The sequence below is a fragment of the Phyllopteryx taeniolatus genome, chromosome 6 (genome assembly GCF_024500385.1).
Source record: "Phyllopteryx taeniolatus isolate TA_2022b chromosome 6, UOR_Ptae_1.2, whole genome shotgun sequence".
Classification (NCBI taxonomy): Eukaryota; Metazoa; Chordata; class Actinopteri; order Syngnathiformes; family Syngnathidae; genus Phyllopteryx; species Phyllopteryx taeniolatus.
In genome coordinates this window covers 29954125-29968488 of record NC_084507.1, presented here as the reverse complement: position 1 = coordinate 29968488, position 14364 = coordinate 29954125, and the positions used below count along the sequence as shown (strand labels likewise).

The following is a 14364-nucleotide window of genomic DNA, read 5'->3' as shown; positions in this document are numbered from 1 at the left end:
TTTGCCTTTATACTCGAGCGCAACCCACGTGCGCCGTTTTGAAAGTGTACTGCAGTTCTCCTCCAAGTCAGGGGTGTCGCTACGGCTGGTATTGGCTAGGACGCCACAGGGTGGCGTACAGTTTCCTCTGCATTTTGTGGCCATTTCCGGTTGCCGTTTTTACTTTCCTTTCCGTAAGAAGGAACGAAGCAACAAAAACGCCGACTGTGGAACAGAGTCTGCTAGAACAAATGGACCTAGATGACCAGACGATAGGTTCAATTCTGCTGCAAAATCGATCGAGAAGGTGGCGGCGTAGGTGCTACGGGGAACCGGGAGGAACGCTGATTACATCATCACAGCATGTGACTAAAAGGGACCAATCACGAGCGATGATCTCCGCGGCATTCTACGCGCAGCAACAATTTTTGCCGTGTGCGCGTCAACCTATGCAGAGGGGTCGCGCGGGTCGGTCACGTGATACGGGAATTTCAAGAGGCCTTAAGGCCTGCCACCGCACACCGAGTGCTGCGGCTGAACCCGACTAGAATGGACCATCGCAAATTATAGTGAGTTGGTGACTCACACCCGTACATGAAGCGATTTGATATTCCGACGCTTTGCGACCCTGCATTGTGTTTTGACACTCCACATACAGTATATTGTACTGTATCACTTTATTAAAACCATAAAAACATAGCCTGAGGGTCAGTCAAAGACAGGAAGTGGACAGGAAGGAGAGAGTGTGGATATTTTGTCTTCTTCTTCCTTGACCCCATTCACCGACTGTAGCCGGCTCGCTACATAAATCGCTCGTGTGCATTTTGGCGACGGAGAGACTATTTTATCCACAAGTACATATATAATTATGTACCTGTCCTCGCATACTCTCTGCGGCCCCCATTTCGAGAACCACTGTTCTAAAGGATTGCTGTGTGACAATTCTAAAATTCTATTGGAGCCGCAAGACCTGTAGGCTTTGTGATAGTTGTTTGACTGATAGATGCCTCATCCCGTCACCTACACTCAAGAGCATACGCTAATCCAAAGTAAATCCGCCCAGGTAGTTTCAACTTGGAAGACATTTGGAACTCACGAACAGGCTTTAACACTTACTGTAAGACGCGTGAGCATTAATATTTGGTACCTTCAAATGACGACTATATATATGTGGGTTTGTCTTTTGATAGCTTTCAGGATTAGTAATATTAGAATCTTTATAGAAGTTATGGAGACACGACAGAACTGGAGCAGGATTTTTGGATTTCAAATGACAAGCGGCAGGCATGTGTTTCCTCTTAACCCACACAGGGAAATTTATTGAGTGTAATTCTAATTTCTTTAAATGCACACACACGGAGGAAAAATCACCCGAAATAAGCACACGCAAGTCCTCATATTGCAAACTTCAAAGCACTTGAGGTTTGGATTAAAGTTGAATTAAAAATCGGGGTTTAATTTTTTGGGAATATATAGTTTACATTCCAAAGTTCAGTATTGCTGTATTTGAATGGGAAAGGTGTTTTTATTGTCGTGTCGTTCTTCCTTTTTTGTCTTATACGGGCTATGACTATTGAACATGACTATTTGATTTAGAACAGAAATGAATCAATGTATCAACAAGATTCTATTATGTAGTCACTTCATCTTGAAGCAATGTGGGTTTGAACGGTTAGTAGAACGCAACAATGCTTCAATGTTGTTATAATAGATTATCTTGTTTTGTTTTTTTTATTAAATCTTACCTAGCGCTTATCGTTTTCCTTGCTATGGAAAAGTCATTGTATTAACTGTTCCAGAGCCCTAGTCACATATTTTACTGACTAATACATACAAAAGTAAAAACAGGATAAAGCCCCCCCCCCCCCCCACATAAACTGTAATGCATACAAGTCAAGACAAAATGCTTCACACTTGAATTGTCAAAATGAAAGACTGTATCCTCTCTTCTTTGCATGCACTCACCACGTGTGGAGGCACTTGCTCCATCTTGGCGGCTGGCGTCCCAGGTCTGGGGTAGAACTGATTGATGAAGAGACTGGGGAATCGATAACGTTTCACCAGGTCTATAGTTTCTCTGAAGTCTTCCTCTGTCTCGCCAGGAAAGCCGCAGATTATATCTGTCGCAATTGTTACACCTGGGACCCTGAGAGAGTGACAGAGACGAAGAGCGTGAGACGATTTAAATTAATGACCGCAACATACAATGGGACGACTGAGCATGAACAATTTCAAACTGAAATGCTTGTAGACGACCACAACGGAATCCTGGAATCCTCCAATTCCTTATGAGAAGTTATGTTTAAAGTTTATCATGATTTTTGACCTCAACCCCATCCAACACCTTTGGGACGAACTTCAATTATGTTTGTAAAATAGGAGATGAACAACAACTATAACAGTACAACTCTGGCCCCGTTAACAATAAACTGCACTAAATAACCTGCTATGATTGGGACCACAACTACGGCTACTGCTTGATCAATTTTTTATTTTATTTATTTTTTTAATGGGGAAGAAAAAGAAGCCGTGGTTTGTGACGAACCAACATTTTCCCACTGCTGAATAACTACGTGAAGTTCCGTAGAAGGGCAGGGCAGGTCCCCATGGACTCATTCAGCCAATCTAAACCTGATTTGGAAACCATTAGCCAATTGGTTGCTACTGATTATTGATCTGGTTGCTCACTGGATTAATTGTAGCCGGGAAAAGGGAATAAATGCATTGATTCGTTCTACACATTGTGTTTGTATTGGCAAGTGTTGAGCGGCTCGTGAAAGAAATGCAAGGCCGGGCCGTCCGTGGCTGGAAAAAGCAGCTCTCTCTGGAGTAACTACTTGACATTACAGTTTTAATGGATGCTGTTTTCACATGTTGCAATACAGTTTTAATGATTAGTGAAAATCCCTGAGGCATTTGACCTCATACCTGATGGCCAAACCAACTGTCCACTGTTTTCACGAAAAGGGCAAAATTAGCAAGTGGAGATTTCTGACAAACAACATTCATGAGAGAATACTTTACGTACATTAGAGTTGTCCCGATCCGATCACGTGATCAGAAATGGGGCCAATCATGTAATTTTCAGATGATAGTTCTTGGGTGAAAACAATATATATATATTTTTTCCTGTTCTCTTTGGCGCCAGCACGGTGGATTACAGGTTAGCACATCTGCCACACAGTTTTGGGGACCGGGGTTCAAATCCCGGCCCTGCCTGTGTGGAGTTTGCATGTTCTCCCCATGCCTGGGTGGGTTTGCTCTGGGGCACTCCGGTTTCCTCCCACATCCCAAAAACATGTGTGGTAGGTTGATTGAGGACTCTAAATTGCCCGTAGGTGTGAATGTGAGTGCGAGTGGTTGTTTGTTTCTAGGTGCCCTGCGATTGGCTGGCAACCGGTTCAGGGTGTTCCCCGCCTCCCGCCCGAAGATAGCTGGGATAGGCTCCAGCAGCCCGCGACCGTAGTGAGGATAAGCGGGAAGGAAAATGGATGGATGAATGGATGTTCTCTTTGGCATTCCAGCATCCTCAATTTGAGCATCTACATGTATTTGCATTGGAGGAATGTTCTTCATTCTTCATCTCTATAGGGACACTTCTACATTATTCGTACATTTGTTTTGATCACGCTGGATTATTTTCATACTTCTGCTCACTCATGTGTTTGAGAACTCTGCACCATTTGGACAATCGTCACTGTACCAGATCATTGCACTATTAGTCACTTTAAACTGCTCAAAAAAAAAAAAAAAATAATAATAATATATATATATATATATATATATATATATATCGTCATAGTGGCTGTTAGTTGTTGTACTAGAGTGGCTCCAACTACCGGAGACAAATTCCTTGTGTGGCTTGTAACATACTTGTCCAATAAAGCTGATTCTGATTAAGACAGGGGCAAATGGTATTCATTGTAGAATTACACATTTTTCTGAATACAAACAACAAAGGGAAACTATTTATTACAAGCCCTCTACTAAAGAAACAAATTGGCACTGTATTCCATAGCCTATATATGAAAGATATAAAAACAAAAATAGCTTGGTAAAAAAGTAATTATGTGTGTTTGAGTAATGAGATCAAGAACAAGAAGAGTAAAGAAAACAAGACAAGGAATGGTCTCCCCAATCGACAACATGATGCATCTTTGATTACATTAACTTCCTGCATCTGCAACCCCCTGATAACCCCTGACCTATTGATGAGTTCCAATTGGCTGATGGTCATTAATATTAACCAATGGCCTTCAGACACAGTCATCCTTGACCTCTGAGATCTAACTGATAACTTCCCTACTGAAAGGAAAATTAAATGTGTGTGTGTGTGTGTGTGGGGGGGGGGTGCAAATAGATGTCCAGAGTATATTTTGATGAATGACGAACACGACAGGCGCCACGGTGGCCGACTGGTTAGAGCGTCAGCCTCACAGTTCTGAGGACCCGGATTCAATCCCCGGCCCCGCCTGTGTGGAGTTTGCATGTTCTCCCCGTGCCTGCGTGTGTTTTCTCCGGGCACTCCGGTTTCCTCCCACATCCCAAAAACATGCATTAATTGGAGACTCTAAATTGCCCGTAGGCATGACTGTGAGTGCGAATGGTTGTTTGTTTCTATGTGCCCTGCTGGCAACCAGTTCAGGGTGTACCCCGCCTCCTGCCCGATGACAGCTGGGATAGGCTCCAGCACGCCCGCGACCCAAGTGAGGAGAAGCGGCTCACAAAATGGATAGATGGATGATCACGACAGACGACATTTCCATTTCAGGACTCACATGAATGTGGCGTATCACCCAGTTAATAACATACAATTTATGAATGATACTTGTATCCTTCCGCATTGTATTGATTAGCAATTTTAGTAGCAATAAGGTGGGGAAAAAAAATCGATAGAAGCATTTAAAAATACAGGGATTGGTTTGATCAATATTTACTGAAACAAAGGACTATTTGCCGTCTGTGGGCAATTAATTTAGTCAAAGCCCCTGTAAGGTGAAGATGTTTTGGGGGGGTTTCAATTGTATGCACAGAGTTGTAAATTTTAATACAAACTTTTACAACCCCAATTCCAATGAAGTTGGGACGTTGTGTTAAACATAAATAAAAACAGAATACAATGATTTGCAAATCATGTTAAACCTATATTTAAATGAATACACTACAAAGACAATATATTGTTTTTGAGCCCAGTTTAAGGACAATCTTCCTCAACGTACAATTGCAAGGAATTTAGGGATTTCATCATCTACGGTCCATAATACCATCAAATGGTCCAGAGAATCTGGAGAAATTACTGCATGTAAGCGGCAAGGCTGGAAACCAACATTGAATGCCCGTGACCTTCGATCCCTCAGGCGGCACTGCATCAAAAACCGACATCAATGTGTAAAGGATATCACCACATGGGCTCAGGAACACTTCAGAAAACCAACTTGCCGTAAGTGCAACTTGAAACTCTACTATGCAAAGCAAAACCCATTTATCACCAACACGCAGAAACGCCGCCGGCTTCTCTGGGCCCGAGCTCATCTAAGATGGACTGATGCAAAGTGGAAAAATGTTCTGCGGTCCGACGAGTCCACATTTCAAATTGTTTTGGGAAATTGTGGACATCGTGTCCTCCGGGCCAAAGAGGAAAAGAACCATCCGGACTGTTATGGACGCAAAGTTCAAAAGCCAGCATCTGTGATGGCATGGGGCTGTGTTAGTGCCAATGGTATGGGTAACTTACATTTCTGTGAAGGCACCATTAATGCTGATAGGTACATATAGGTTTTAGAGAAACATATGCTGCCATCCAAGCAACGAACAAGCTGAAGCTGTACATCAAGCAAGAATGGGAAAGAATTGCACCTACAAAGCTTCAACAATTAGTGTCCTCAGTTCCCAAATGTTTATTGAATGTTGTTAAAAGAAAAGGTGATGTAACACAGTGGTAAACATGACCCTGTCCCAGCTTTTTTGGAACGTGTTGCAGCCATACAATTATAAGTTAATGATTATTTGCTAAAAACAATAAAGTTTATCAGTTTGAATATTAAATATCTTGTCTTTGTAGTGTATTCAATTAAATATATGTTGAACATGATTTGCAAAAAACGTATTCTGTTTTTATTTATGTTTAACACAACGTCACAACTTCATTGGAATTGGGGTTGTAAATGGCTTGTAGAACCGATACAATTTTAAGTAATAGTAAAGCTCAATCGCATTAATATTTTGGAAGAGTTATCAAAAATAAATAAATGATAAATTATCACTGTTTCCTGCTATGTAATGTTCTTGTCACTGGAGCGCATGAACATATTGCTTCAAGCCATTCTATTCAGTGGGAGGGGAGGTAAATAAAATTAGTTCATAAACATGCATATTTTTCTTGCCCTTCCCTTTTTAATCTCCAAGGGGGGATGTTTAATTTGCTGCTTGTAGCCTTTGGTGGTGGGGGAGGTTGCATATTATTTTACTAAGAGCATTCACACCATCGATTGACAAAAATGTACAAATCAGGCCAAATTATAAACCAACACATGGAGATGGAATACTGCAAGAAATATGTGCAAATTGACTTTTGTGGATTAGGTGGAGGCTGTGAATGCTTAAAAAAAACCAAAAAAAACACGCACAACACACTGTCATTTTGACACCTCTGTCTCTCCAAGATCTAAGGGTGATAGAGGTGTGATGCAAGATCATAATGAACGAGGGCCACATTCGTACACTCCTTGTTAAAATGAGATAAGGAGCAATGTGTCTTGTTATTGTTCACTTTTCAAAACCAGAGTGGGAGAAACAGAGAGCTCGAGGTAATGATCGCAAGACAAGGGTGGAAACCAGGACACACACCAGATGAGTTTGCAGCTTCAATTTGCTTTCAATTAACTCAATAAGAGGCTATTTTTAAACATGCAAAACTGCTAAAAGAACTTAGAACAAGGGAATAAACTTTTTTCAGTGTGATTTCAACATCTTTAAGTGACGTATATAAATAAATAAATATAAAAATGTTTTGAGAATAGACAGATTTGCAAAGCAAAAGAAGCACAATTTCCAAATGTATCTCAGATGTTTGGTCAACGTATTCATGCTTGTGATCAAAAGAACAGAGCGAGATTGCAAACCAAAGACAACGGGCCGACCCATTTGACTGACGGCACAAACGAATGAAAATCTTGTCTGGTGTGTGGAAAGCTGATAGAGATGGACCGAAGAGACATCTCTCCACTTAAGTGAGACATTATTGAGTGTGTCAGCGCTAAAAAAAAATTATTTACTAATTATTAACAATTAGTATTGATTAGACGATGATACCATAGGGATTTTATTTTTATTGTTTAATGAAAATGTGACGTTAATATCCAAATAAACACAACATTGTTTCTGCCCTTGGCCCTGCGCTAGTAACTTGTGAAACAAACTACATTTTGGGTCTTTATGAAAGGGCAGACCCGTTATAATATTAAATAAAAAAGGCAGTCTGTGTAACGCTCTCCCTTAGGTCATATTAAAAGTAAGCATGGCAGCTAATCTTTAAGTTAACTACTGTAAAATCAATAACTCACTCTACCTCAGACATCAAGATGCAAAAAGCAGCTAGCAATTCGACAGTAGCTAGTTAACAGCTAACACTAGCGGCTCAAGTTAGCGGTTGACCGCACTGCCGGCCGGAACTTCAGGTCTGTCTTGCATGACATCACACACGATCGTGACAAGACTTATTGATTATTTCAAGCAATTTAATATACAGTACCAGTGCCACCAGTCTGAGAATCTGGTCATAGGAAACAAAAGTCTATTAATTAACACTAATTGCGCCGTCATTCCCCATCTGCCTTCAAAAGGCTGAATTAAGTCTCATAAAAAAAACACATGATTTTCTTGTGCCTATTTATGATCAACTCTTTGTTTGCTAAGGCCCTTGTGTGTGTATTCGTTTCCACAGTTATCCACTTCATCATATATTCAAACCATGTGCATGCGGATGCAAGCATGTTTACTCAACAGATGCCTGTGAGCGGGTCCCCCCTGATAAGATAAAGACAGGACCACTGGGACAGAAGAACTCGAAAAAAGAAGAAAATAAAAACATTTGAGAGGTATGGAGGTATAACAAAGACGGAGATGGAAGGATTTAAATGGAAGGGACAATCTGGGAAGGTAAATATTTCCAGATTCATCTGTTGAGAAGAGAGCACACTACCCATCTGTGTTGCATTGTGTTTGTTCTCTGAAATGCTAATGTGTGACACTGTGGGACTGCTCTAGTGTCGGAGGTGGACAGTGAAGGGAGCGATTTGGAGGTTTGGGAAAATCGCAGCCTTGTGTTTGCGCAGGAATCAAGTCATACTAAGACATAATCGGACATGTTAACCATCATGAAAAAATATTCTTCTTTTTTTCACAAAAATATCAATGTTGGCAAAATGATTCCTGTCAACACGGGATGACACTTTGTCAAGAAACACGAACCGCATGCGCACCAATAGCTTTACTTCCAGGTCGTTAAAATAATCTTTGTCAATGTATACTATGTTACCTTTAAGTAATGTAATTCAAATAATCTTTGTCAATGTATACTATGTTACCTTTAAGTAATGTAATTCAGCTAGACACAGGAGTGGTGTAGTAAATGTACACTTTGCTTGAGAGGTTTTTAAAGCACAGGGCTGTTTCACTATTGTTGTTTTGGCTGTGATGTCAACAGGCCAACCATGATCAATTTCACAGAACACATTTTCACAGAATACCGTTTTCAGCATTCACACGAAAAGAGTGACAGCGACATTTGTATTTGAATGGGTTGGATGCTCTATCAAATTGTCAAAAGAGTCAAATGTATGCAATTACTAGACTTGAAATTTTATTTCCATTTATACAACTAGATGAAAGCTTAAGTCGAGTTGCTCTTGCAGGTAGTTTGTCACAATTGAAGGAAATACCCATGTTAACGAGATAGCTCATGTAAAGACCATGGTATTTACAACAGTTTTCATTGTCGCGGATTATAAATTAAATCTATGCTGAGGATCATGACAACTCATTCACATATTTGAAAGATATAGCCGTCAATGGCAGTGAATGATCAGATATGAATTTGCCTGTTCCTTTCGGCCAAAATTTCTTAAGTACAAAATTGCTGTGTTTGAAGTGTGCGTTCACACACAATTTGCAGTTCACCCCATTATAGATAAAATTAGTTGCATTGTGACATCCGCAGAGCAGCGACAACTGCTTTCAATATCAACTGGCGTGGACAGTGAATCTCTGGTGTTAAACTCTCTGTAAAACACTGGTCGTATTTACGCCTCTGATTCAACATCAAACGCCGGTAAATTTAGGATCAGGTATCAATACCTTTACACACAGGACAGACAGCAAGCCAGGTAAAAAAGCTCTGAAAATGCAGATTTTCGATCACCAACATAAAACAGCAAAAGAAAAAGACAAATTGGCAGGTGCATTCATTTTGATGTAAAGTGCTTGTGCAACTCAAGTATGAAGACAGTTTAATGCTATCTAGAGCACATGCATGCAAGTAGAGCAGTGAAAGCAAAGTGAAGAGGTGATCTTGCAAGCAATCTTGCTTGTAATTTTAGTGCGGAGAGAAATTATTTACCATAATTTCTCGTGTATAATGCGCCCCCCCCCAAAAAAGCCAATAGTGTGCATTATACATAGGTATAGGGGGGGAATAAATCTAGGTTATGAAAAAGCTGTACACTTTCATTCCAATATGCCACTGCCACCAAGAGGATATGATAGAGGTCTACACTTTCATTCTAATACACCACCGCCACCTAGAGGTTATGAAAAAGGTGTAGCCTAAACTTTCATTTCATTCCAATATGAAAGGGATACGTATGACTGCATATATGTGCAGTTGTGTTCATAAGTTTACATACCCAGAATTAGGACTGATGACTGAACAACAACCATGATTAATTTATTTATGGTTATGTTTTGTTTGATGATAATGATTTTCTGAAATGCTTGACAGTTTAATTAGAATCTATTAAAATAAAATTAAATGTGTTTTGCCTGGCCCTTCATGTTTTCTTTAAATAATTCTACCCATCTTACAAATTGTGCCTGGGTAATCAAACATATGAGCACAACTGTGTGTTTTCTCAGTTACTAAACAAAAGTTGGGCTGTGAATTTCAAAATAAGAGCAAGTAAATAAAAAGATTTAAAAAAAAAAAAAGATGCATTGTAAAAATGCATTATACATAGGTAGAAGGGTTTTCCAGAATTTTGAGATCAACTTTGAGGGTGCGTATTATACATAGGTGCGCATTATACACGAGAAATTACAGTAGTCTCCTTGCTATACGCCAGTGAAAAATCTACCCTTGAACAATAAAACATGCAGTAAACGGCTTTAAAAAGTACAAAAAGAAAACACTAAATCAGTAAGATTATTGCAGAATATTTATCTTTACCTGGGATTTACCATAACTTTTTCAGACAAATGCATGTCTTCCCAATGGAAACAAATGAGACACATGCATGCCATGCGTGCAGACACAGGTATGTTGACTGTGGCTAGTAGCTTTCAGTAAACACGAGCCATTTGTCTGGAAACTTGCAGTGCAAAATAACCTCTGTGCTTGTGTGCACCAAGTCATTTGTAAAGATCAAGGGACGCAAGGGAGAGCCACGTGAATAATGTTCCCACCAGAGTCATCAGTAAACTTTATCATTTAATGAAAGGGCCTGAGCAGAACTGCAGTTCAATTTAACTACAGCGCACATGCGGAGACACGCATGCTTCATTAAGCGTGGATGAGATTTCTGAGAACACACAGACAGAAAGGATCAACGGACAGACAGACACACAATGTGGGCATGCAGCGTGCCTCCTGCCAGGCTGTAGATTTCGCACTTTATTTCAATTCTATCAAACCTTTATTGACATGCTTGCAGCAAGGCATTCATCATTCCCTCTCGTGCTGCACTGATCTGACCTGGCCGGTTATCCAATAAGATCAACGTACCGGATAAGTGATGAAAAACTTTCATGAAACAAATGTATGATCATTGAGCTTTGAGACAAATAATCAGCTTTTTTTTTGACATCGAAACAGAAATATGGTTTAAAAATAAAGGATAAAGAAACTACATCTACTTTCTGTTTGAGAAGCACACATTACAGGTGGGGGGGGGAATACAGTGAATCAATGAGGAAGTAACACCCCCCCTGTTTTATAATTGCCCCATTCATAGTATAAATGCTAAATATACCCCAAACTGTGATTTCAGAATGCTTTAATACCATTTAAATATCATCTTACAACATTAAAACTAAAATACACTGGAAATGTGAGGACACTGGTGTGTATGTTGCTGCTTCACAACATGTTGAAATAGCAAATACTACTTTCCAATTAGCTATTTTATGAAGTTTTTAATTTAGAGACACTGGATATAGACACTCTCATCATCTTGAATACATGTATTACAAACAACTAAGTTTGGTCGGAACTTACTGTACCTTCCTTTGAGCACCTAACTGTTAACTTCAACAACAATGTCAATAGCAATCTGGACCCTTCTCTGCATCATCCTTAAGAGGTTTACCACCCTGCTTTCTCCCCAGCATCGAACCCGCAAAGAGCATCACCTGCCTGTCACACTTCAACTGGAAGCTTCAAAACTACAAAAAAACACTAAGCTATTAGTGAACAAAAGTGAACTTTTTTAGTAGTTAGTTTCATGAATAACTAGTTGAAAGATGGTGAAAGATAATACATTTGTTTGTGTTTTACACATGACTTACACAATACTTGAGAATGTTGTTGTCGTTTTTTGTTTTTTACTTCAGATTTCCAGATCTCTTTCCCTATGAGCTCCTCTGGCTCTTCCATGGCAAGAACTGCATTTCATCTCAGAGAATGAATGAATGAATGGCTGTAGGGAAACAAACGTCAGTCAAAAAGTGTTGGAACAGCACGGGGTAAGAGTGAATTCCAAAGCCCTTAATAACTTAGCAGCAAGAAGTAAGTGAACCTGCGAGCTTACTGCTTTGGCGGCACAGTTCCCTCGCTTGTAGACAACAGAGTAAAGGAATGCAGAAAAACAAAAGCAAGCACTGAAGTAGCAACGAGGCAGCGCTGTCCATCAGTGGAAAGCCGCCTGAGTGGTCAAAAAAAACACACGAGTCACGTGCCAGAAGTCCTCGCACGCAAACTGTGCGGCTGACATGATGAGACTGAAGTGTGAGTCAGACGGCGAAACATGACTGTTGTTAGATGTACCCAAGTAGCAGCTGTAGTTTTGTGTTGGAGCATGTGGACAGTTAAAGATGGTTTATCTGCTTATATTATGTGTCCATGCTGGTGCTGCATATTTGTTTGTGATAAACGTGGTTGCATTATTCTGTTCTCCGTGTGTATGCAGCGAGACAAAATGATTCTGGCCGTATTTTCAGTTAAAATTAAACATAAAATGACACAACAAAGTGGCGAGAGACTTTTAGAAGTTGCGAAGTCGTCAACCATCACATTAGCTTTGTTTGTCGAACTGCCGAGCTGCTTCACGGTTCCATTCTAATGGCAACAGTGATCACTTTGTTCTAAAAAGCAGCAGAGTAACTACAGTAACTAGACTAATTTTTAACTTGCGAGATGTGCTTCATGAAGCGGTATAAGAAATAAATCTGCCTTGTAGTAAAAATGCAAAATCCTACCCCATCAAACAGATGGGGACTCAGATTTTTTATGGGGTGTGTTCAGAAATGCATTTCGAGCACACTGTGCGACACTCAGGACCGTTTACATATATCAATATGGCGGCACCCATGTGGTCCGTCATGATTCTCGCTGAAAAGCGAAAATGTACCGTATCATACATACATTTGTAACATTAGACATTAGATATCATAATGGAATAAAGGTACAGTGGTGATGGGTTGACATAATTCCCCGACAGAACTAAGGGCTAATGTGTTCCACACGGTTTTTGGTGTGCCGGACTTCTAGTTTACTTTTTTCAGAAAGAGTTCTTTTACTCGTTTTATTTCATTCAACATTTTTTTAACTTTGGAAATGTGCTCTGTGAAATGGCGGTACATGAAATAAATCTGCCGTCTAGTAAAGACAGTAAATCAGATGCCGTCAATGGAAGGACGCGGGAGCAACAGATATATGATATGATACGGCGGCGCCCACGAGAACGTCATGATTCTCAGGTGAGCAGCGAAAATTTACCGTATTATACATACATTTTTGACAAGACAATATATATATCATATTGGAATGAAAGTACACCATTTTCACAACCACTAGTTACCAGTATACGTTTATACTGTGGAATAATTTTCCTTATACCCATGTATAATACGGTCTTTCGACTTTTGACGAACGTTTTTGGAGAAAAAAAGCATATTATACAGGAGAAATTATGGTATTAGAAAAGTCTGTGTGTGTGTGTGTGCAAAGAATGCAAAATCCAATCATTAAGCAGCATCGATAAGACACATTTAAGTCGATAAGACACATTTAAGTAAGTAAACATAACTTTTGCAGCTATTTTTACTACGTGTACAGTATGTGAAACTGACTACTATTGAACCTCTTGAGGCCGCACATAACGTTAGTGAAGATATGCACTATATATAGACTACTAATCTGTGTTATAACGCCTTGAAATTCATAACACACACACAAGCAGTAAAAAGCATCAGGGGAAATAAGCAATTATTTTGGATCAACTCAGGGGATGACGTTACAACGTGAGGCATTCAAAAGGACATTTTATCTGACTGACCAATTAAGAAAGCAGCCACATGAAGTGATCTTGAACAGTGAAGACACCCAAAATTAGTATTCATCGCACATGTGAGCCATTGATAGGTGCAACACAATCACTTGGAGAGGCCAATGAAGAATCGCACTCCTCACGCTTAGCTGAGTGTCAATACAACTAAGTACATCTATTTTTCTCCTCTCACTATATGAGTGTGGGGGCTTTACAACAGGAAGGACAGGTAATGGGGTTCTGAGAAGATACAAATAAATGACAGCACTTAATGAATGAATTATTTCTCGTAATTAAAGCTTTAAGTCTCTACTCTGCATGAGTGTGCTTAAAGAATACAAAGTGTCATCCAGAAAGACGTGTCAATAAGAAAAACACTTGTAAACATGACTTTTGCAACTACAATCTCTACGTACTGTATGTTTATTAACATAATGCAAATATGCATACTGTTTCACTTTTTAAGGCAGCAAATGAAGTGAAGAAAGACTACTAATCATCTGAGTTAAAACATGTCTTGAATTTATCACACACACTAGAAGCGTAAAATGCATCGTGGGAAATAACCAAATATTTTGGTTCAACACATGATGTTGCAATTGAGCAAACATTGAGTACAAAGTGACCC

The 14364-nt window shown here is 39.7% G+C and overlaps 1 protein-coding gene across 2 annotated transcripts in view; it reads right to left on the bottom strand.

Annotated features, from left to right (window-relative positions):
* The window catches only part of cdkal1 (CDK5 regulatory subunit associated protein 1-like 1), a 208888-nt gene that overhangs the window by 51951 nt on the left and 142573 nt on the right, over positions 1–14364 (bottom strand). For both annotated transcript variants that reach the window (XM_061776897.1, XM_061776898.1), the window contains exon 11: positions 1945–2125. In XM_061776897.1, coding sequence (XP_061632881.1) covers positions 1945–2125 — 181 coding nt within the window. The remainder of the gene's footprint in view (positions 1–1944; positions 2126–14364) is intronic.